This window comes from Anguilla rostrata, chromosome 8 (genome assembly GCF_018555375.3).
Source record: "Anguilla rostrata isolate EN2019 chromosome 8, ASM1855537v3, whole genome shotgun sequence".
In the NCBI taxonomy this organism is placed as follows: domain Eukaryota; kingdom Metazoa; phylum Chordata; class Actinopteri; order Anguilliformes; family Anguillidae; genus Anguilla; species Anguilla rostrata.
In genome coordinates, this window is record NC_057940.1 from 1,847,855 (window position 1) to 1,873,116 (window position 25,262).

The 25,262-nt window shown below is 43.7% G+C and overlaps 1 protein-coding gene across 2 annotated transcripts in view; it reads right to left on the reverse strand.

The window, feature by feature from the left end:
• Positions 1-25,262, reverse strand: part of LOC135260509 (receptor-type tyrosine-protein phosphatase N2-like) — a 135,603-nt gene that overhangs the window by 24,140 nt on the left and 86,201 nt on the right. For both annotated transcript variants that reach the window (XM_064345774.1, XM_064345773.1), the window contains exons 13-14: positions 10,692-10,904; positions 6,157-6,357 (exon numbers count right to left, since the gene is read on the reverse strand). In XM_064345774.1, the coding sequence (XP_064201844.1) occupies positions 6,157-6,357; positions 10,692-10,904 (414 nt within the window). The remainder of the gene's footprint in view (positions 1-6,156; positions 6,358-10,691; positions 10,905-25,262) is intronic.

Here is a 25,262-nt window from a genome sequence, read left to right on the forward strand (position 1 = left end):
GTGTGATAAAAGAGCTAGCAGATGTGGATTAAAGCCAACAGGCAGTGTTTCACAGATTTAAGGCCTACAGGATTAAATAAAACAGACACTGGAAATGCTGCAACCGTCTGGAAGTGTGGAGCAGCAGACAGCTGATAAAACAGCGGCACATGGGCCACTAATCTACAACCTGCACCAGGCACGCCTGGGCTGCCTTCATAAAGTGCATAAGAGCTGATCTAGGATCAGTCTGGCTTCTTATTTCATAATGGATACGGTCAGGATATGGACGGGGGCTGCCTGATCCTAGATAAGCATGCCAACTCTGAGTCACTTTATTAATATGGCTCCTGGTTTCAGGCCTGAGATAAGTATCTAGAAATAGCGCTGCTCATCTCCTGCAGCGTGTCGGGTTATAAATAGGTGTTTATCCCCGGCCACCCTGTGCTTAAGCCCCCACTGCCCACCCTATTCTACTGGGGTCAGCAAAAAGAGAGCCACACTACTGCCCGAGAGCTGGGCAGGAAATAACCGTATGGGCCAGCCAATGGCTCCCTCTAAGGCAGGGATCTCAAACTCCAGCCCCAGAGCAGGGATCTCTAACTCCAGTCCTAGAGCAGGGATCTCAAACTCCAGTCCTAGAGCAGGGATCTCTAACTCCAGTCCCAGAGCAGGGATCTCTAACTCCAGTCCTAGAGCAGCTTGGATCTCAAACTCCAGTCCCGGAGCAGGGATCTCAAACTCCAGTCCTGGAGCAGGGATCTCAAACTCCAGTCCCGGAGCAGGGATCTCAAACTCCAGTCCCGGAGCAGGGATCTCAAACTCCAGTCCTAAAGCAGGGAACTCAAATTCCAGTCCCGAAGCAAGGATCTCTAACTCCAGTCCTGGAGCAGGGATCTCAAACTCCAGTCCTGGAGCAGGGATCTCAAACTCCAGTCCTAAAGCAGGGAACTCAAATTCCAGTCCTGAAGCAAGGATCTCTAACTCCAGTCCCGGAGCAGGGATCTCTAACTCCAGTCCTGGAGGAGGGATCTCAAACTCCAGTCCTGAAGGAGGGATCTCAGGCGAGTGGATGTGGGCTCCTCAACCGAGGCTCGGTTGTCACGCAGCAGTACTTATCAACTTGCAGCCTTAATCCTGACCGGATTTAGCAGCCAGCAAACGAACACTTATTAAATTACACGCCGTCCCTGAATATCCCAAAATTGGCTCAATAAAAGAAATAAGTATTTTTGTAGGGCCGGAGGATCCTGATCCCAATGATCGGTGACATTCGTATGTGGGTTTGGGTGGGGAGTGGGAGACTTCGTAACTGTGGCTTCATTCTGGTCTATAAACCCCCCCACCCCAAACTGCACCACCTTACCACCTCATCCTCCCCCCTGCCCCCCTCCCCCCACCCCTTCGCTAATGCCAAAGTAATGGGGTTTTGTAATGAGTAAAGGGATTATGGCAATCCAATCAGGAGGTGCTGAGAACTCTCCGTATCAGGCAAACACTTACTAATCCCCCCCTCCCCCGACCCCCCCCCCCAGGTTAAAGCTGCTGAAGGTGCTCAGTAAAATAAAAAAAGGACACTATGCGACAGAAGACAAGGACACATCAGGGCGCGGGACGTGTGAGGGGTGCCATTTTGGAGGCCTGCGGTACTCAAAAGAGGTTCCAGGTCTCCACACGGTGCAAGGTTAAAGAGCACGGTCCGGGGGTGTCTCGTGGCGTAGCCCGTAGAGCGCTAACCACACGCTCATTGCGAGCCGCGACGTCGGCGGTTCGAGTCCCGACCGCGCGACCCTTTGTCGCACGTCTCTCCCTCTCTCTTCCCCTGTTCTTCCTGTCTCTCTTCACTGTACTGTCTAATAAAGCTGAACAAGCCCAAAAAAATAAAATAAATAAATAAATAAAAAGAGCACGGTCCTCCTGAGTTATGACTTTTACAGTTTTTTCCACACCACACTCACCTAAACATAGTCTGGATTAAAAATTAAAAAAAAACTACAGGAGAGCTCGATGAAGAGGCAACAGGATTACCCCCCCAAAAAAAAAAAAAAAAAAAACAGCTTTAAGACAACAGCCTATCAGAATAATTAAACAGCACAGCTCTTCTCATCTGGCTCACGTATGCAGGGTAAATGCCACGCACCACTGGCTCTGTGTTTCATACAAACCCACAGCAGCCGGTGAGGACCTTAATCTCCACAGACTCCGCACAGTATAATCTGCACCCGCTCGCCTGGCCACAAAAGACAAGATAATGCGGTTTATTCAGACACGGGGTTAATCCTCTTAATGCGAGCCCATTCACAACGCAGGGCCGAACGCGGAATTAAGACTCTGACACCAGCAGAATGAGTCTGAAGCCGATTCATTAAGACAGATAAGAACGTTGGATACTTCTTTCTTTTTATGCCAGGTCAGGGACTGGGGATGGAGAAACCCTTACTGCTATTACCTGGGAGTAATCACTTATCACTCAGAATTATTCCCCCGTTAAGGCGCAAGAGGTCACAAATTAGAATGTGATTAGAATGTTCTGAGAAATGAACATTCTAATGCGGACGTAACAAGCATTGCTGGTGCAGTGGAGTTCTAGAACACTGACTTAGAATTTTTTTGGGGAAAAAAAAACATTCTAAAAGCCCTACTCTTCAAAGACTTACATTTTTATTTTCAATAATTTTATATAGTATATAGCTGTGAGTTACCCCCAATATACAGTTAAGAAATTTAACCTCCCACCCCCCCCAACCTCCCCAACCTCCCCATTACAGCTGCACTGACTGTTCAGCTATGTCCCCTCACCAAATAAATGTAATCTCTTCCCCCAGGTTTGGCTGTGCTATCCCTTGGCTGGTTTCAACATTAACAGATAAGCGCATTCTCAGAGTTTTCATCTGTCCATTTTGGAAGCAATTTCCATCGTGATTCTGGCTGCAATGCATCCACGGCTGTTTCTCTTGCAAGGGGGCTAAAGTTCTAGAGCAAAACCTGAACCTCGAGTGACAACTGTATGAAATACGGTTGTCAAGAAGTGTGGACTCCATGTTCAATGCCTCAAATGTCCACCCTTCCATACATACAGTCACACATATCCACGCAATGGGAGAGAGTCTAACTTCCTAACTGCTCATTAAATATGCTTTTTGCAAAGAGTACAGGTGTTAACCCTGATATCTGGGTCCAATTCCCACAAGAACCAGTCTACCAACTCTGGTCATCTAAATCACCCTTCCCACATTCAGCTTCTTGCATTCTCTACCCACTCTGAATCCCCAGGTTGTAAAAACAGACCGCAAAGAGAATTCAGTTCTCAGTCGACACACGTGGTTAAATAAATGTCAAATAAAATACAAGAAAAAAAATGCAATTCGTATATAATAACGTAAAATAACGTACTTGTTTATTATAAACGAGAAGACAAGCAGATAACGTTTATGATATTGGATTCATTTACCATTGTGTTCATTTAATGAATTTGTGGGTTCTGGCCATGCTGTCCATGGTTCTGAAACGGTAATATAACGCATGTGTTATCAGCTAGAAACGGAAGGCTTTTTGTTTTTTTGAACGGAAACAACGAAGTAACAAATGTTATTAGGATGGCCGAGTTACGGGGAGAAGGAAATTACCAGCTGTGCACCGATCAGATAATTTACAATCCCTTTCCTGGCTTGTTTTTGTTCTCAACAACAAATGCATATAAAATTTAAGCACGTATCATCGCCATCGCTGTATAACTGATAATAAACATAAACTATTGGTAAAACATACGATTTTTTTTTACCATCACGAGACGGAGTGTCCTGATATAGCATTTAAATACTCAGAATGTAAAGCCAGCCGAAGAGGTGAACGATTTCGACACAGGAAGAGAGACTTCGTACGAACATCGCATGATTTAGGTTACAGTAGCGCCAACTTGGCTATTGCTGCTCGGTCGGGATTTCCATTTACCAGTGTAGTAGTACGGACTCAACACCCTGCTTTCTTACTCAATGGGTGAAAACATCACCTCCAGAAACTCAGTCTTTATATCGGAGAATTTTTCTTATTTTCAATTTTTTTTTCCTCCATGAACCTCGTTCATTATGTGGGAGTCTCGCTTTAAAGGATGAACGCCTGTCTACCATAACGCGCGCTCCCGCACTCACAATCCCGCTCAAAAGCGGTCGACGGCCGGGGCGCGAGCCAGCATCCACCAGCGCACTAAGCCCGAGGACAACAGCGGAGCGTTATCGCTAATGCTGTTGGCACGCGATGTGTGAACCAGACTGGCTCGTGGGATTTGGCTTCGAGAGAAAAAAAAAAATCGACAGAATTACATTGAGATTTGGCTCGAGAAACAAGCGAGCTGTTGGTTTTTTTTCTTCTGGTTGTCTTGCAATGTAATCTTTGAACTTTGCTTTGGGATACATCAAAGCACGCACATCTGTGGCGGAAGAAAGCCAGCAGAGTGTTTAAAAAAAATAAAAATAAAAATAAAAAAAACATTACACCAACCCAGATATAACTCATCATTAACCCACAAATGGGCTATTATAGCAGTCTATTACAGGACTGGGGAAATGGCCATATCTCTTTCTGCACGTCATGCCAACTTCTGGTCTACATTATGTATTTAACCCAATAATTTATGTGAGATGAGAGTTTTGTTACATTGAAGCTGATGAAGATGAAGACTGTCTTTGCTTCCCCCCATGGAGTGTCCTGCTGTGGTCTGACTGTACGAGTGAGCTAGCGCCAGTACCGAAGCACATACATCTCATTGGCTAATTGCCCCAGGGTAACACATTACAAAAAAATAAAGTGCATACACGCTGGCTCTCCAGGAGCAGAGGTATCCGCCTCTGACCCAACAGCAGTGTTACAGTGTAAAATAACTGACTTAATGTGCCTTCATCCCTTTCCTTACAGAATTCCTTCTTTTTCCAAAAAACTAAGAGTTCAAATCTGCATAACCAAGGTCTCAAAAACACTTCATATATTTTTTACCCTTAAGCTTGTCTCAGGTTTAATAAAACAAGAGGAGGAGAAAGTAGCAGATGATTTTTCATGTGGCTTGTCACACTGTAAAGTCAGACAGTTCCAAAAACCCCAACAGAATAAATGTGAAATTATCAACTGACAACAAAAAGAAAGGTGGGGGGTATTTCATCATAGAAAGGTCAATACATGCCACATTGTTCCTCTGGCTTAACCCTTTGCAGAGTACCAGAGAACTCCGCTGCTTTCAGTTACCAGTAGTGACTGTGACATCAGCATTAGAATGTTCAGTTAAGAACGTTCTAATCACATATTTGTGACCTCACACCTTAAAGAGTTAAGGAAGACAGTGGCCACAGAAAGTGAGAGTGGGGGGTGTGTGCGATGACAGAAGGAAACACTGCGCTACACACTGTCAAAGAGGATAACTCAGAGAGAGAGAGAGAGACTGACTGAGAGAAGTGTAATGCTCGGAAAACAGACAGACTGTGACAGACAGGTCTGACTCCTGGAAGCAGAGAGGGAATGACAGAGAGGTGTAACAGGAACAGAGAGTCAAATGGATTGAAGGGTGGAGGAGAGATGGATGAGAGAGCTGTGACACACAAGAAACAGATGGAGAGAAGGAGAAATGAAGAAAGAAGGAGAGATAGAGAGATAAGAGAAAGGGATAGAGAGATAAGAGACGTGATAAAAAGAATGAGTGAGGGAGTTGCTCAGTATTAGGTGGGAATAGAGAGACACAGAGAGAGAGATGCAGAGAGAGAGGGAGAGACAGCGAGATAGAGAGAGTGAGACGAGACAGAGAGAGAGAGCAATGAGTTGAAGGTGGGTGCTAGAGTTGACTGGCAGATGAGTTGATTGGCGGGTGTTTGAGTTGATGGCGGGTGTTTGAGTTGATGGCGGGTGTTTGAGTTGATTGGCGGGTGTTTGAGCTGATTGGTGGGTGAGTTGAAGGCAGGTGTCTGAGCTGATTGGTGGGTGAGTTGATTGGCGGGTGTTTGAGTTGATTGGTGGGTGAGTTGATTGGCGGGTGTCTGAGCTGATTGGCGGGTGAGTTGATTGGCGGGTGAGTTGAAGGCAGGTGTCTGAGCTGATTGGCGGGTGAGTTGAATGGCGGTGTTCGAGCTTATTGGTGGGTGAGTTGATTGGCGGGTGAGCTGATTGGCGGGAGTCTCTGCAGGCGGGGCTGCGTACCAGGATCATGTGACCGGTGGAGATGTCCATGTTGGAGTGGGCGGGCTCCTCGCTCCAGGAGGAGGTGCTGCTCCGGACCGAGGGGCTGGGGAGCGGCCCGTCGCTGAACTGGGAGGAGACGCTGTTAATGCGGGACGAGTGCATGGGCACAGGCTCCGCCCTCTCCGCCGTCCGCACCGCCATGCGCTGGCGACACAGCTCCTGCAGGGGGCGACACAGAGCGCATAAACCACTACCGCTATGAACACAGCAAAAAAAACTACCGCTAACACACAGCAAAAAAAAACAAAAACAAAAAAAAACCCACCAACACAAACCAAAAATGGCTGCCGTTAAATTTACTTTGATAGAACGAGTACATTTGCATGCTTCCTGTACATAAACACAGTTTGTGTAGAATGTGCCTCACTGTGTTTTACTGTGCATTTTACTGGAGCACTACAGGACACACTGTTTACCCAACAGGACATTCGCATTTACATCCACAAATTTAACAGCCATTAAAACATGCAGCGGGAAAAGCTGTGGGGAACAGACACACACCCATGTACACATACACACACACACACATGCACGCACACACCCGTGTACACACACACACACACACACACGCACGCACACACCCATGTACACACACGCGCGCGCACGCACACACACACCCATGTACACACACACACACGCACGCACACACACACACACGCGCGCACGCGCACACACACACCCACATGGTTGTGAAGAATACTAAACAGTTTCGAGCATACAGTGCACACATTAAATCAGTAACAGAAAAAGGGCCTGGAAATGATGACCATATAAGGAAGTGAGACCTCCCGCATCACAGCACTGAGCAGTTTTACTGCTGTGACTTAACAATGAGGAGAAAATAACACCACACACAGCAAACCTCAGATCTAATCTTCCACACGCACTTGTATGTCCATGTACAGTCCTTCAATACAATTTTATTGTGTATAATATTGCAAACAATCTTTACCAACCAGTATCTATTTCATGCCATATATGTTTTTTATCATAATGTCAAAAACAATGAAATATGAGTTAATCAATTTTAAGCCAATAGATTAAGATACAAAAATGTATGAAGCACGACCAACAAATCAGTAAAACAGTGAAGGTTTCACTGCGGAATTCCAACTGCACAGAAACAGAAGCTCTACTCTGAGGTGAGAAGCAGGCCCAGAGCGGACGTGATCGTGCCGTCTCCAGTCCAGTAAATCGCTTTATCTCACAGGAGCAAATGCCAACAACTTAGAAACAAAAATAATTGCCTTCCTCTATGTGTTCGTTCAACAGCCATAACACCCTGTACCCTACACTGGTGTTAGAATACATTTTATAGTGTTCTGGGAACACACAAGACCCAAGAAGATGGTCATCTTGATGCTTCATATATACGATCAATCAATGCCCATCGCTGTACATTCCATACATCATTCCTTTACTGATATTTAATGCAGAATATGTGCTTCCTGATTTATAAAGTTGGATGAGAAGCGTGTTATTCAAGTGGAAGATTAATATAGAAATATGTCTTTTGGTCAAAGCCTAATAGTAGATGTAAAGGAGCGCGTTCACTTTTATACTTTGTCATGAACAGAGATATTTTAAAGGGTGTAAATTGCATTATTTACACTAATCATGCTTTATATGACATACGGTATCTCTTCAGATGGATTCTATACCTTTTCTACAGTGTATCTACAGTGAAATCTATCCCTTTTATCTACAGTGAAAATGACATTTATAAACATTTAACAACGGAACGTACGTTTGTCTTTTATATAAATAACTACATTTATATAATATATATATATTTCAATACATCAGCAGCTCTCCTCCTTGGTCCATGGAAAAAGGACCTTGCCATTCGGATTATATTCTCCGTATGCTTTATCTACCAAGCCAGTCGTTTCCCTCAAGTAAAAAAAAAAAAAAACAAAAGAAAAAAATATAAAAAAGATTCATTGTTTGAAAACAGCAATCCCATCTCTATTGATGGCGTCCGGCTTTATCTGAGCAGAGGACGCCTCTCTCCTTTCTCTCTCCACCCACAACGCCTCTCTCCTTTCTCTCTCCACCCACAACGCCTCTCTCCTTTCTCTCTCCACCCACAGCCGAAAACATCGGCGTGCCGACGATATCGATAACGCTGCGGAACGGAGACACCGAGAGCCCGTCTGAGGCAATCTGTCGAATTTTAACAACGGCCCAAGAAGACAGTCCTGAGTCCCAGCAGACTCGGAGGAGGGGAAATTGTAAATAGTAAAAAAATCTCGGAGACGCGCTTGGCTATTAAACTCTCATAGCCGCCGCCGCCGCGGCAATCACTCAGAGGCCTTACAAGGACCCCAGGACCAGGCGGAGCAGAGCACGTAGCGCCGTCTGGTCATATTCATCCATAAAAACAGGCTCCCCAGTCTGCCAGCTCAGCTCAAACCCCCACTCAGAGCCTAGTTCAGAGACCCCCGAAAACAAACACTGTAGGGACTGTAAAAAAATTAATGGAATATTCTGGATCATATACTGGGACAATAGCAAATTTGGACAACAGCGGTAATAACTAGAAGAATGCACTCAGTGCAGAGAGCAGACGTCCGCCAGAGGTACTGCAGTCCCCCCCTCACATGAATGCGCACAGCAATCCAACCTTGGCAATCCAGGCATCACTTAATGAGACATGTTTGGCCTGATGGTGGCGCTAGAGGAAAGGTGGCGCAACAGGAATGGGGTCACCAAAATCAACACGTTTCTTCCTCTCAGGAACAAGAACACGCACAGCAACATTTCATAGCCATCTGGCCATTTACTTTTCTGGATTTGTCAGATAAATGGATGGACAGATGTCCTTACATAACCTCCATGGCGGATAATAATAATAATAATAAAATAACCAGGGTGGGACAAGGCGGAGGGGGGCAGGGTATGGTGGGGGGGGCAGGGCAGGACGAGACGGGGTGGCGGGGTACAAAAGTTACTGGGCTGTGGCGTGTAAGTGCATGTGCATGCATGCGTGTGTGCGTGCGTGCGTGCGTGCGTGCGTGCGTGTGTTCGTGCGTGCCTGTTCTACGGTTGTCAGACAGCAAGCTGCTCCTTGTGATTGCACTCGGCTCCAAGGTTTCCCAGTTCTTATGTAGAAAATGCTTCAGATCATTTAGAACAATACTGGTTTACTTCAAAGATAATATTTAAATGAGTTAGCATACGTATAAGCAGAATAATAACACACACGCACAAACACAGGCACACTGCTCGCGCACACACATACACACACAAATTAAAAAATATGAAACAATGAAGCCATTTTGGAATTCAGTGAACTAAAAGCAGAAAATGGAAATGGCACACTTACAAAAAAAAAAAACACATTTAATTTAAAATTCTGTAGTGAAGAGCTGAACTGATTACACAATCAATATCCCCCGAACAGCTCTCTCTGTGTAAAACGGATAGAGGAGAAGGTCAGGCAGGGAAACTATTTCCTGGTGTAAAAGGAACACATTTAATTAAACTTTCATTAGCACTCTCACCCAGTCTTTGCAAGAGCATTAATTAAGCCAGCCAGACAGTAACTGACTAATCTATTTGTTGGAAATTAAATACCTTTTTACAAAACTGTTAAAGGTGCACTTAATAAATCACCGTAACATATCAGTGCTTTTATTAAACTGCATGGTAAAAAAAGATAATTTAGATGCAAGCTCTTCTGAAAACAATGCTAAAACATTGATCTGCACTATATCAGAATAATATTCATGTACAGTATCTAAAGCATACACCACCGGTTTTAATAATATAAGAATATATAATGATAAGAACAGACCATTCAGCCCATATAAGCATGTCACTGACCAATAGAAATGATCCCTTCACTAAGTCAGGCCTGGACTTTAACATCCCAAGAAAAATGGACAAATTTCTATTACACCCACAAGGCCAATAAAGTGCATCAACTGAGATGAGACAAAAAATTATTCACATCCATATAATTATTCACATAATTACAACAGCAACAACAACATCAGCAACAATAACAACAAAGCATTTCAATGAACTACAATTCGGTGCCACCAAGGCGAGGATCTCAAACAGAATACATGAAACATAACACAGTATAACATAACATAAAATATAACATAACATAACATAACTATGAGAACAGGCTATTTGGCCCTAGAGGGCTCGCCATTTTCCTCCCACTAAATTGCACCTAGCGCTCGGATTACCTACAGACTAGATAGTATCCAGCACCATATCAAACCTGGTCTTCAAAATCCCCAGAGTTTCTGCCTCTACTGAATGACCTGGCAGGCTACTCCACACAGCGACTACTCTCTGTGTGAAGAAACACTTCTGGATGTTGGCGATTTGCCAAAGAGTCTGTTCACACAATTTGTTTCCGAAGGCCTCATGCCAAACCGGTAGACACTGCGTCCCTCCAGGCGCAGAGTTCCCAATCCTACCCAATAAGAGTTTAGAGGGCGTGGGGAGTGGTGCGGTGGGCGGGTCCCTCTCACCTGATAGGTTGACGTGGCGTCCGAGCCGGTGTCCGTGCCCAATCGGGTGAGCTTCTCCTTCAGCTTGTGGTGGGAGCGGTGGCGCATGCAGTACACCCCGGTGGAGGCCACCAGAACGCCCACGATGCACACGATGGAGACCACGGTCAGGATGAGGAACTTGGTCGACTCGGCCTGGTTGTACTTGGTGGGGATCTGGTCCAGCATGCTTTTCTGCAAAGGCAAGGAGGAGGAGCGCGTGCACGTCAGCACAGAGGGCTCACCGCTTTATGACCGCCGCCCCAAACGGGTTTCCTGCGAGCGCTCGAACGGTTGTACAATTCCAACAGAGATACGCCCGGTTGAGACCGTTCCTTTGGAGCTGCAGAATCGTTTCGGTAAGCTGCTGAACTTGTGTGTCATTTTTCCCCGAATTTAAACACACAGCGCAGAAAGAGCTACTTACTGGAGGCACAATTCTTGTGATCTTTTCACAAATATAAACACAGGTGTTTTTTCTAGCAAGAAAGGTTTTTCATAGCATTTCAAATAAACACTACTCTTCAGTTCTTAATGTGCACAGTTGCTGTGTCAATGTAACATTTATGTTACAGTTACCATGTCAATGTAACATTTATGTTACAGTTACCGTTTCAATGTAACATTTATGTTACAGTTACCATGTCAATGTAACACTGATGTTGCAGTTACCGTGTCAATGTAACACTGATGTTACAGTTACCGTGTCAATGTAACACTGATGTTACCGTGTCAATGTAACACTGATGTTACAGTTACCGTGTCAATGTAACACTGATGTTACAGTTACCGTGTCAATGTAACACTGATGTTACAGTTACCGTGTCAATGTAACACTGATGTTACAGTTACCGTGTCAATGTAACACTGATGTTGCAGTTACCGTGTCAATGTAACATTGATGTTACAGTTACAGTGCGGATGTTACAGTAATGCTGCGGGAGGAGTTTCATTTATACCTGAGCCCGTAATCAAAAAGAAACGGAGAGCAGGAGCGCTGCTCTAGAATCAGGCTTCCCCTGACCTTATTCTAACCTCCTCCATTTTGAGCTGTAAGGGAAAACTGATCCTAGATCAGGGCCTTGTATTCATAAAGCAGCACCCTAGCGCAGGAGTGCTGATCTAGGATCAGTTTGCTGCTGTCCTAACCTCCTCCATTTTGAGCCAGAAGACAAAACAGGTCCCAGATCAGTGCTCCTACTGTGCGGCAGGGTAGCCAGCCAGCTGCACCTCACCCCGCCCCCCAAAAACGAACAACGCCACAATAATTCACCCTCATTATAAACATCATAAAGGCATCTTAGCAACGACAAAGAAAGGACAGTAAGAATGAATAGATACGGCGAGTCCTGCAAATTACAATCCATCCACGGCCAACGCCCCCCCCCCCCCGTCTGCACAATTATCAAAGAAATCAAAAGAAGAGAGGAGAGGTAGGAGGGAGGTGTTGGGGGAGTGGGGGGGGGGGCGGAGAGGGAAAAAAATGATGCTTCTGCTGCCGCCTCTGGAGCTTTTCACAAGAGGGGAATAATTAGCAATCTTTTTTTCCTTTTCTTTCTGCTACCCTATTTGCAGTGTTACAAAAAAAAATGAATTTCCAATTGCCGCCCCCCTCCCCCCACCATTATGAATGCCAGACGAGTGTATTTGTTATCCTTGTCTAACAGTTATTTGATTCTCTGCTTTCAGCTCGCCAGCCTGGTCTAACAGTCATTTTTAAGCTCTGCATTTGGCTCGCCAGCCTAGTCAAACTGATTTTTATTCTCTGTATTTGGCTCGCCAGCTTGGTCTAACAGTCATTTTATGCTCTCCATTCGGCTTGCCAGACTGGTCTAACAGTCATTTTTATGCTCTGCATTCGGCTCGCCAGACTGGTCTAACAGTCATTTTTATGCTCTGCATTTGGCTTGCCAGCCTGGTCTAACAGTCATTTTATGTTCTGCATTCGGCTCGCCAGACTGGTCTAACAGTCATTTTTATGCTCTGCATTTGGCTTGCCAGCCTGGTCTAACAGTCATTTTATGCTCTGCATTCGGCTCGCCAGCCTAATCTAACAGTCATTTTTATGCTCTGCATTTGGCTTGCCAGTCTGGTCTAACAGTCATTTTATGCTCTGCATTCGGCTCGTCAGACTGGTCCAACAGTCATTTTTATGCTCTGCATTTGGCTTGCCAGACTGGTCCAACAGTAATTTTTATGCTCTGCATTTGGCTTGCCAGACTGGTCCAACAGTCATTTTTATGCTCTGCATTTGGCTTGCCAGTCTGGTCTAACAGTCATTTTATGCTCTGCATTCGGCTCGTCAGACTGGTCTAACAGTCATTTTTATGCTCTGCATTTGGCTTGCCAGACTGGTCCAACAGTCATTTTTATGCTCTGCATTTGGCTTGCCAGACTGGTCCAACAGTCATTTTTATGCTCTGCATTTGGCTTGCCAGACTGGTCCAACAGTCATTTTTATGCTCTGCATTTGGCTTGCCAGCCTGGTCCAACAGTCATTTTTATTATCTGAATTTGGCTTGCCAGACTGGTCCAACAGTCATTTTTATGCTCTGCATTTGGCTTGCCAGCCTGGTCCAACAGTCATTTTTATGCTCTGCATTTGGCTTGCCAGCCTGGTCCAACAGTCATTTTTATGCTCTGCAATCGGCTTGCCAGCCTGGTCTAACAGTCATTTGATGCTCTACATTCGGCTCACCAGCCTGTGTTTCTCCACCCTGTCTGACACAGTTGGCACATGCTGGGTCCTCTGAAGTTCTATCCTCGCCCAATAAAGACCACCAAAGCGAATATCCTTAGTCACAGCTGCAGAAGCCCATCCCTAATTTGTCTCCCTTGTCTACGGCCAGCAGGATTAGGCCTGCATCCAGGACCCAGAGAATCAAGGATTCAAAAGTGTCCCGGGGTGGACCTGGTTCCCCTTCCCCAGCAGTGTGTAATGAGGGCTGATCCGTTTCGGGATTTCATGCCAACTTCTGCTCTTAACCATTCGGCTAGAGCAAGGCTGCCCAACCCTCCTGGAGATCTACCCTCCTGTAGATCTTCACTCCAACCCTAACAGAGCACACCTCATTCAAATAGCCAGAGCAGGGCTGCCCAGCCCTGGAGATCCAGCAACCTCTAGGTTTTCAGACCAAACATTTATTTGAACTGAAATTTTTCACATGGCCAAGAGCAACAGCTGTAGACTGCACACGTATCCATGGTGATAAACCGACACGGAAGCTGTTTGAAAATGAATAAAGGGCGGCGGGGTCAGGTAAGGTGACTTTCCAGGATTTGAGAGCTACAGGTCTGACACTTTTTCCCAAAAATGACTTAAAACAGCACATGTTCGTGTCCTGTCCTTCTAAAATACAACACGATATCAACACCTGAAATTACGTATTTAAACAGTCTGAACAAACATACCAACATTGCGCAACAATGCTACGTCATGAGGGCTTTGAAATTCAAAAGCTTGATATCGTAAAACTATACGGATGCAGCCTGGTAATTCTAAGCTCTCAAATGTTTTAAAATCTCGGGTGTAAAATCAAATCAATCTTGCATGCCGTGAATGCCCTATTTCCGGAGAGAACATCAATTTCAATATTTAATTTACAACTATTACAAAAAAAGACCAAGAAACACAACATTCCACATCCAGCATAAAATTACTGATTTTTCAGAGACTTTCACTTAAATCAATTCAAAATAATGTGTTATCAAAATAATTTAAATATAAATACATAAACAATCAAATAAAAAATACTGTAATATTGTGCCTACTTTATTCAGCTAACAGTTAAAATGTGTTATTTTTTCCTTAAAGCAACAAAGTCATTATTCTGCCCCCTACAGGAGGATTTGGTATTGGTCATTAGGAAATCATATCTCTTGTGTAAAGTGGCATAAACATTTTGTCCAATCAGACGTGCGTCCATTTAGTAGACTGCCAATTGAATATCTATGACACACCATACCAAACCTCTAGAACTCGTTTAGAAATGACACACTTCACATAAAAATGAAATAGCATTAATTAACTCTTATAAATTGGGTAAGTAATAAGTATGAATCTTTATCTTGTGCGTGAATCAACACTTAAATTTCTTTAATAATTAACACAGCATTATGGGTAACCTACTTTGGACTCACAGGCCTAGCAGGTAAAGACTAAGATAAGCTTCAGAAGGCTTACTACACTGCTGAGGTAATCCCTATTAAGTCCATGGACTGCTATCTATCGCTGTCTGAATACTACACTAAATTTACACTTTCAGTAATTCACACTTCACTCTAAAACCATTCTTTTCCATGCAAGAAAGGGTCTAACAATATTTCAATTTATATATATCCCACTTTTTGCATTCCTGTTCTGTTGTATGGTCAGCTACTTAGATGTTGCTGGCAAGATTTAGCAGGAAAATATGCTCCAGTCTGTAGATGCACTGTAGATGATCCTGAACACATGTTTGTTCCATTACAGTCATGTTTGTTTGCTTCAGCTGCTCATGACCAATGTAACCGGCCTTCACCCACATTACCAACAACACAGCAGCTGCATTCAAGAAGTTAAGGAGTGCTAATATTAATTAAAATGGCCGTCACTACTACAAATTAACTACAGAACAGGTACCCACAGAACAGGTACAAACAGAACAGGTACCGACAGATCAGGTACACACAGAGCAGGTACCTACAGGTCAGGTGCACCCTGAGCATGTACCCACAGAACAGGTACCCACAGGGACGTCTTTCCAAAGGAAATAATTTTAAAGAAAATAGCCTGTCCATCTATGAATAAGCAAGTTGCTCTCTCTCAAATTACATGGAATAGGCCTTAGGGAAATGAGGATGTGGCAAGCCAACAAGTGTATACAATAATAACAACAACAACAACAATAATAATAATAATAATAACAACAGCAACAATAATAGCACAAGCACAGCTGTATCTCCTCAGGTTCAGAATTAGACTCTTATCGAAAAGAAACAGCCAACAAAACGAGAGGTTTCCAGTGTTCCAACATACCACAGCACATCAAAGAGTTGCTCAGAAATGCACACATACAAGCACTACATAATTCCACTGATCACGGCTCGTTGCTTTATGTATAATGAACAGCCGAGCCAATCAGCCGGAGCTGGAACCACGCAGGGTCTGCATTAGGAGAGGCCCCTTTTCGGCTAGAGAGCCAGAGAGGGTTGCCATTACCCATACGAAGAGTGAAAACTAAAAGAGGTGCGATGCAGCATCAAATAGGAGGATTTGATGTAAATGTGAAAATGGCAACCCTGCATCGGTTTCAGCACACATAACACTAAAGACATAAACATCACCCTACAAGACCTTTTTAAAAGGATGGGAATGTAGAAGTTATAGTTATTTTTATTTATTTATTTTTTTTAAAAGTTTTTTTAATGTTTATCTGCTTTTGTGGGTATTTATTTATTGTTATTTATTGTCATTTACTGTACACTGTACTGCAGGGCATATTACCCCATGGGGATAATAAAGACTAAACTAACTAAGTAACGTTTCACTGTGAGTACAGGGGGGGGGGCTTCTACGCACACACAATCACTGCCTGCTTAGTTGAATTATATACGTTACATGCACAGCTATGATTCTCAGACTGTGAAACTGCTTCTCTTCGATTCATAGCTGTGTTTGAAAGCCACAGAAAAAATGGACAAACAAAATTATGTTTAGCTCCTTGCTTCCGATGGCAGAAGAAAAATTATATAAACGATTCACAACCAACAAAACTTCCATTTGAAAATGTTCTTAGTTCTTCATACACTCAGGTTTTTAAGAGAAGCCATGCACTGACCACAGCAGGCATAATCATTTATAAACACAATGTCCTTTTCAGTCATCTTAGCAGCAGCAACAATAAAAAAAAAAAAGTCAAACAAAAAGTATTGTCTCACAGATCAAGTGGAGAAGTCCCTTTTATTCTAGACGTCTATTATCCATCTGTCCGGAAGAAATTGTACTTGCAAATTTACGCTGCGTGTAGTCAAATTCGACATCGCACACGGCTTCTCCTCAAAGAACCCTCAAAAAGGCACAAACACAATCCAGTCGCCATACAACCCAGCTCTTTTTTTAAATCTTTGCACTTAAAAGCAGCAATAACAAAACAACCAAAGGCAATTCCTCCACCGTACAGCAGAAGCAACTAGATATTTATGTTAATAAAAACTGCCATTTATTATTTATTAATACTGTTTATGCCCTTATCAGAGGTGACTAAGTATAGCCTACATAATATAAGAATATTGAGCAACTGAGAAAAATTACCTCAAGCACCATTTTAAAATGCTTTCATTTACAGTATTTTTGTAAGAGAATACATAAACTATATGTATTAAATATTCATAAACTCTCTTCTAAATGTTTTAAGAATGCCCAGAGTTCATCTTAAGAGGAATATATTTGGATTTTGAAATGATTTCCTTTAAATGTCTTATCCATTCCTATTTCCAACCGAAAAACATACACAAATGAAAGATGTTTAAAAGCATATTTTTCTCAATTACACTAAATTATCATCCATGTTAAATTACAGCTTGGTTTTTAGTGAAATGCGAAAAGCAAATTCTAAATGATATTACTCCCAAATACATTCCCGATGTTTCCCAATGCATTTTTTTCCAGTCTAGAGAAATACAAAAAATGACTTGATGCATAAATTAAATGAAATGCATAAGCTTAATGAACAGATTAATCCACTCGTACCTGAGAGCAGGACATAATCCGTTTTTATTTTAATTGTATTCACTGTTTATAAGCATCACAGAGAGCGCACAAACGAAATGAAAGCATGCCACAACCGACTCGTCTTCTAAGACAGAAAGGCAGTTTGTTATTAGAAGAAAAGAAAATCAGGCTTAAGGTTCTGGGCGTTGTTTGTTTATTTTCTAATGTTGGAAATGAATCGAGGCAGAGGGGTGGGGTGGAGCGGGGTCGGGTGGCACGTAGTCTCTCACGGAGAGGGCAGCAGGAATTAGCGAAATCCACACAATGAAAAAAGTGTGGACATACGGATCTCTATACCTCTGCCTCAGTCAAATTATTACCAAAGGTCAGAAGGAACGCGGCCTTGTCATTTACTCGCAGGATGACTGTCTATCTTCAGACCACAAGCATCACAACGCGTTCCCTGCACGACCCCCTTATTTATAATGTGTATATAAAAAAACCGCCACACGCACGTGCACACTCAAGTATCCATAGATACACTAACCGATTTTCAGCTCTTAAATCTTAACGGACCTTTACAAATGGCAGAGCCTTCAGTCTCGAGCTGCATCCAGACGGTGATGAATTAGTGGATACCAGTCGGGCAGACATACACATTATCTTTATGTCGTAAAAACGTAGGCATATCATGAATTTAAACATGTGGGTTATTTATGCCAAAACAGAACTCATCTAAGCGGTAAAGGGTGGTTCAGATTATCAAAAATAAAAATAAAAACATGGCAATGACATATCTGTCAATAGAAACTATCTTGCAATTTGTATGCACAAGAACGGATAGTTTTAAAACCGATATTAACAATGGACTTTAGCCATACATACATTTTAGTTAAATACTAAAATATCCTTTGCTGAATGGTATTGTTGAAAAAATAAAGGAATGCTTCCCCGGTCACTGTTTGTAATTATGCAGGAACAGACAGGCATAATATTCAACTGAGAGAGTGACGACCGTGTATTTTCATTTTTGTAGTAGCCTATTTAATCTAGTCTTCAATCACACTGCACTTAAATGGATACTGGAAATAAAATTACTTTAAATCATTACGCGAAACCCACATTTTTATTCTCTTTTCAATGATAGTGGTATACGATATTTATTCAAATATAATAAAACATCACAATACCAATATTAAGGTATGGCACCTATTATAATGCTTGGAAGGCCTGTAACCGAATATAAAGTATCTTCCAGGACCATAAATTTGGTGAAAATAAGCAGTATTAAAAAGTGTTCGCATAGGGAACTACTACTACTAGGCTACTACTACTGCTAATAATAATAATAATAATAATAATAATAATAATTACATGTTTTAAGAATTGCACAGCATACTATTGTAAAATTTAGCACTTGAAACACACTCACTCAACCTTTTTTTTGTTTGTTTTTAAATTACACTTAGTAGGCTACCTTGCAAACAATCCTTCAGTCAAATGATGCGATCACGAAATAATAGGCAGCCAACGACTCAGTGTGCCGTTGATCCGCTACCAAAAAAAAAAACCCTTTCAAATACAAACTTCAGACCGAGCAGCATCTCTCATACGCATGTGGAGAACTTGTTCTCAATCGCATTTTCCATAGCAAAAAAGCATTGAGAGGCGGATTACTTTACAAAGGCACAAATAATTTAAAATACAGAGATATGCACAATATCGCTAATTGGTATTATGTCCACAGCCGAATCGATTATATCAATTATCTAACAAATGTAACCCAACAGAAATCTTCCACTCTGTTTCTGCCTGCTATACGAATTTTAACAGTCACATTTACAGGCATTAAACGCGTCCAAAGTAAACAAATCTGTTCACGAGTCACAAACAAGAGCGCTGGATTGCACTCCAGGAGGGCTTCCTGGGGGGGGGGGGGGGGTCACATGAAATATCCAACATCTACGAAAAGAGTGCTAACTGCATTACATGCAACATTACAGTTCATACCATTATTAATTAGGCTAAAGAGCGCAAGCACTTCAGGTGGGGACTAAACGATCACAGTGCAGTCTAATCCTATTTTATGGTGAGAATTTTGAGAGAGCGCATCTGTGTCCAAGGTCCGGTAATCTCCTAGATGCTCGGCATCCCTTAAAGCCACAGCCGCACAAATAACGCACGGAAATTAAACTGGACATTGAAACATATTTACCTAAATCCATTGTGAGCAGGGAGGTTTTTTTTATCCGTTGCGAAATTCCGAAAGCTATCCAGGCTATTCCAGTCACGACCACGTACCGCGGGCAAAGCAATATCGGCTGCCGCTGCAAAAGCGCTCGTAACATCTCAGCTATATCGGAGGTCTTTCCTTTAAACAAACAAAAAAAGTTAAAACAGTCCTCTCGGCTAATTCGGTGGTAACGAAGGCTGCCCGTCGGTCCTCCCATTCGCGAAGCCATCAACCGGAGGAAGAGGAAAAAATGGTGCGCGCGCCCCGTTTTCCCAGGCTGGTCTTCTAGCAAAAGAGAGAGAGAGAGCGCGAGAGGCAGAGAGAGAGAGAGAGAGAGAGAGAGAGAGACGCGCAGCGCGCCAAGCGAGTCCCTCGAACATTCATGTGCCAGTGACACGGAGAGCTGGATTTTTTCCCTCTCTCACGACTACATAGAGGTCTGAGCTCCTCCTTTTATCCGGCAGCCCCAGCAGAGTCCCTGTCTGAACCACATGTCACATCCACTGGTTGCTATAGTGATGCCCCCACATGTTGCCGACAGCAATAACCGAGGGGAGGCCGGCTGTTAATAAACTCGTGCTGAAGAGGGGAGTGTGAATGGACGCTGGTTTTGTCACTCATTTGTAAAGCTGCTTGGGGTTTCTCTCTTCAGTTTTTTTTTTTTTTTGTGTGTGTGAATTACAATTTTTTCGTCGTTTTTCTTTCTCTGCTGCCAGCGTGTAGAGTGAAAAGAATGGGAACTGCTTACAGAAAACCCGCGAGCTTGAAAGCAGACTGGAGGGAATAGTAAAGACGGATAAACGAATGTGAAACACCCTTCAAATCTTGATTTCTTCCATCCTTCGTTTTCTTTAGCTGTTGTCCTCATTACATCAAAAGGCAGTTAAAACTAGAAATAGCCTACAGGCAGGAAGATTATTTTTAATAGCAATTCCCAACCTATTCAACCATACATTTTGTATTCTAAACCATTTTCTCTGAATGTTAACATCACCTGCATATCGATATGAAACGCGCCTTATGCATCCACGTCAATAACTGACATTGGTACACAATGTCCTGTACAACAGTCGGCAAAATCTGGAGATCCGTTAAGCAACGAATAAATCAAACGCATATTATTATGCGCTTTCTTTAGGATGTAGGCTAGTAGGTATGCTATCCCATCAAAAGCTCTACAAATAATGTTCATTCGTTATTAGGAAAACATGTTTGTTTTCACGGTAGGTAACAGCTGCACCAAACAAGGGAAGACTGGATTAAGGAATGTAGGGGGAGAGAGGAGCGGAGAGATGTTGTCAAATGCAGATGACATCATGACGAGTTTTAGGAAGGCTCTTCAGAATCTTTTCTATTCATCGGCTCTACTCCCGCCTCCCGCCCATTGTTTATGCACGTGACAGCTGGAGGTGGCAGGCGAGCTCAGGCGGGGTAGGAAAAATAACGGCCCTTTCCACGCAAGGTGAGCACTGACCGACAGAAAACGCCGCCTCTAAACTATGGTACGGTACGGCCAAGAGCCAAGATATAGACTTCTAACATATTTTTTGCTGAAGCCTCGTAAAACCATCACGACAGACTCCTGCATGTGCACTATATGATATAGGAAAACATTCAGCGCTTCAGGTGAAGAAAGGGGAAACAAACAACAACAACAAAAAAAAGAAGTAGCGAATTGAACCTTTGGAATAGCTTCTCAAATGATGTTATTACTCTAGTGCAGTGGTTCTTACTTTGGCCAACCCACCATTTCATATGCCTTCACGACCTTCTTGAAATGTTATATGCAGACTAGACAGGTGCTCTCGGCGAGGCTCACGAACCTGAGACGATCACGACCTAGGTTCGACAACAGTTAAACCATTCATGTAAATGTTTTTAACAGTCTCTATAGTATTGGACAAATAAAATCGAATGTGCATGTTTTTGATGGACTAAATGCCAGCCTGGATAAGCAAACGGATATCCTCCCTGTCATGCTTTATTTTCAGATCATTGTGAGATACATAAATAGATCACTTCCAAAAATTCACTCAGGCAAAGAAACCTGAGATTGACGTGAAGATTTAACATTGATCCAGGCTGGCCTATAACCCGCACTGGGCACACAGTAATGGGCATGACTATCTACTCTCTCTCTCTCTTTCGCTCTCTCTTCTCTCAACTGTCATTTCAATCAGCATTCAAAACCTGAAACAAATACAGCGTAAAACCACAGAAAGCCAGCAGGTATTAGTCTCTGATGAGCCTACCTCATGTCTAACCCTGCCAACGCTAAAACAAACAGCTGTAAATGTACAAACACACCGTAATGGGGGAACCAACTTTTTTAGAGGTTTTTTTTTTTTTCAAATGTGGGGCTGTACATATTCAATTTCCACCCTAATTTGGAATGTCAAAGCATCTGCAAACACAGAGCCATGTTCATGCACCCTAGAGCTGATTTTGGGGGAGTGTAGCCATTCCACGATTCTCCTCCTAAACAGGGGATGTGTCACCAGCCAGCTTCTGTTCACCCGTCAGCAAGGGTTCGCTAGAGAGCAATGAAACGCGAACCCCTAACCGACTGAACCCTCCAGTACTCTTTACCTAATGGAGGTACAGGCCACTGCTGGAAAAGGCACAGTCCGCGGGATGCAACACATTGCGATGCCTTAACCGAATGAGCCACTCAGCAGCCTCTGTAGGCCTTTAAAAAACGTTTTCCATCCATCCATCCATTATCTAGACCCGCTTATTCCTGGTCAGGGTTGCAGGGAGGTGCTGGAGCCTATTCCAGCATGCACTGGATAAGAGGCAGGAATACACACTAGACAGTTCACCAGTTCATCGCAGGGCTAAAAAAAAATGTTTTGCTTTATTTTATTTTTGGTTGGCAACTCAACCACAGCACTGAACTGATTGTACCTCTCTCTCTAGCACTAGTGGTGGTTTGTCTACTGTGATAAGTGGCTTTGAGTGGAAGTATTTTCCAAATGACTACATTGTAAAACGGAAGCAGCTGGTGTCACAGACACTGCCCTGAGTTTAAAATGGTGCTATAAACCGGAGAGGGGTGTAAATGAGGTCTGTTTCGAAGGCCCGTTCTTATCTCCCAAAGATACGACAGGGCTCGGGCTACACTGAGGAAGATGGGCCCAACAGACCAAAGACTGGCACACCGGACCAAAGACAAACAGACTGCTTCACAGACAGAGCTTCAATGCCTGTGTCACAGCATTTTCTGCACATCAAATCAAAAGACACATTTAACAACAATATTAATATTATGGAAGACAAGCAGGGAGATCTATGATCACAACATCTCATTAAGCTCAGACCTACTCAGAACCCACACAGGCTACATGAGCAGCGCTGGCATTTGCAATCTGAAGTGCATAATAGCCTGAATAATAATATTGCCTACATCCCATACAGATATAGAAAGTCAGACTGATAGATGGATCAGTCTTTATGGTCTTCATAGTAGTCACATTAGTAAGGAGGTGTATGATCATAACGTTTCACCCAGCCCTGACGTACTCAGATACCAGCCCGGCTATTTGTGGCGGGGAATAAAAGCGTAAACTTGGGGGATAATGGTCGGACGTTGACAACGCTTGATGATTGGAAAAGGCAGTCAATTCACAGTCATTCAAATTCCTAGGTTTTCTGTTCACTTTCTGTTGGCTCGAGGTCTTCCTTCAGGCATTAAGTTATACGAGTTTGAGATTCCTTTCCTCAAAAGCACATTTCATTCCAGTCTTTAAGTATTCACTTCCCATATAGCAAAGAGCTTTCTAAGCAGACCCTGGTCTCCCACTCCTTCTCTAACACAGAGTAGATGCTTTCTAAGCAGACCCTGGTCTCCTAGTCCTTCTCTAACACAGAGTAGACGGCTTTCTAAGCAGACCCTGGTCTCCCAGTCCTTCTCTAATGCAGAGTAGATGGCTTTCTAACCAGACCCTGGGCTTTCTAAGCAGACCCTGGTCTCCCAGTCCCTCTCTCACAGAGTAGACGGTACGGAGAGGAACACTGTCCTGCCTCCGGGCTTTAGCAAGAACAGCTTCGCTGATGCAGACTCACCTCCACTCTCAGTCTAACACTCACCAGAACAAAGTCTTCCTGCGAGCCGATGTTCAGCTCCCTCTTGCACAAACAGGGAGCGCTGTCAGAGCCCCCTTTGAAAAAACACCTGAAGGCCTGAGATGCAGTACCTTTCAGATGCAGAGGCCTGGTTAGCCGTTTGAAGAGGTTTTTTGGAATGTTTTGTTTTCTTTTTGCCAACATTCTAAGTCAGTGTTCTAGAACTCGAGCTTTCAGTTACCAGTAGTGACTGTGCCATCAGCAACGGAATGTTCAAGTTAAGAACATTCTAGTCACATATTTGTGACCTCACACCTTGAAGGGTTAAAACAGGCTCTTCCCCTTGCGTGTCCCCAAAACACAGAGGGGCAGAGGAGGGCAGGCCGTCATAAAAACACGCCCACCTCGCCTAAAGTCACGCCCACCTCAGCTCGTTTCAACTCAGCATTTGGCCCCGAGTTCAGACCCCCGTAATTAACGGGCCTGGGACGCAGGGCCGCGCGTCGAAGCGCGTGACGGACGGCTTTCATATCGGAGAGCGATGGGTTTAATCTGGCGCGTTGCTGAGCGCTCGGCGGACGTTACTGCCCCGAGTTTGCCTGATTGATCGCGCCGCCTCCTCTCCCCGATTTACCGCCCGGCCAGCTCTCAGAAGAGACGGAGGCGGGCAGAGGTTAATATACCCTAAAATACACACACGCAAAAAAAAACTAGTGAAAAAAGAGGTAAATAAAATAAAACCATAAAAGGAAAACGTGTTCGCAGCAGGAATGTCTGTTTGGGAGTTTAGTGGTGGAAGCTGGGATTGGGGAAGGACTGAGTCCAGCACACAGACCTGCAGGACTCGGAGAGAACCGCGGGGCAAAGGTACCCTAGTCCAGACTGCTCTAATGTGTTTATGAGGTGTAGAAGCCTTGGTGTGATTGTCACCTCCACAGTGGACCATTACATTACCGGCCTTCGGACAAACACTGGAAATGCCAGAGGTCAAGAGGCAAGGTATGAGTAGAGTAAAGAAATTAGAAACAGTAGTAGAGAGAAGAAAGTGCCGGTTGGTGTGTTCTAGAATCAGAGAGTAGAGTAACAAGATTCAGGATGACCCTGTTTCCCCTTTTCATAGTGCTCTTGTTGGCCTAAAGGTTGGGGTTTCATAGATAATTAATGTGGGTCAACAACACCCCCCCCCCCACCCTGCCCCGCCCCACCCCCCATTTGCTTTCTGAAATCATTCACAAAATCCTTCACAAATGACAAACACACAGTTCACGTCACCCAGCAAAGCTATATTTAATTTCTAATGTAATTTCAGCTGCAAATCGCTTGCTGATGGCTGGAGAAACCTCATGTGCACAGGCACACAGTCTAATCCAGGTTACACTGAGAACAGAGGGACTGATGGAGACTTTACCTTACAGAGGACCCGGCAGAAGTGGCCGTTAGAAGTGAACGGGGACTCTGAAGAGAAGAGAATCTCCCCCATGTGTTAAATGGAGTCAGACTAGTGCTCGTACGCACGTTTATAAAAACGGATTCCTCTCCTCTCCAGCTGCCGATGTTCATCCCT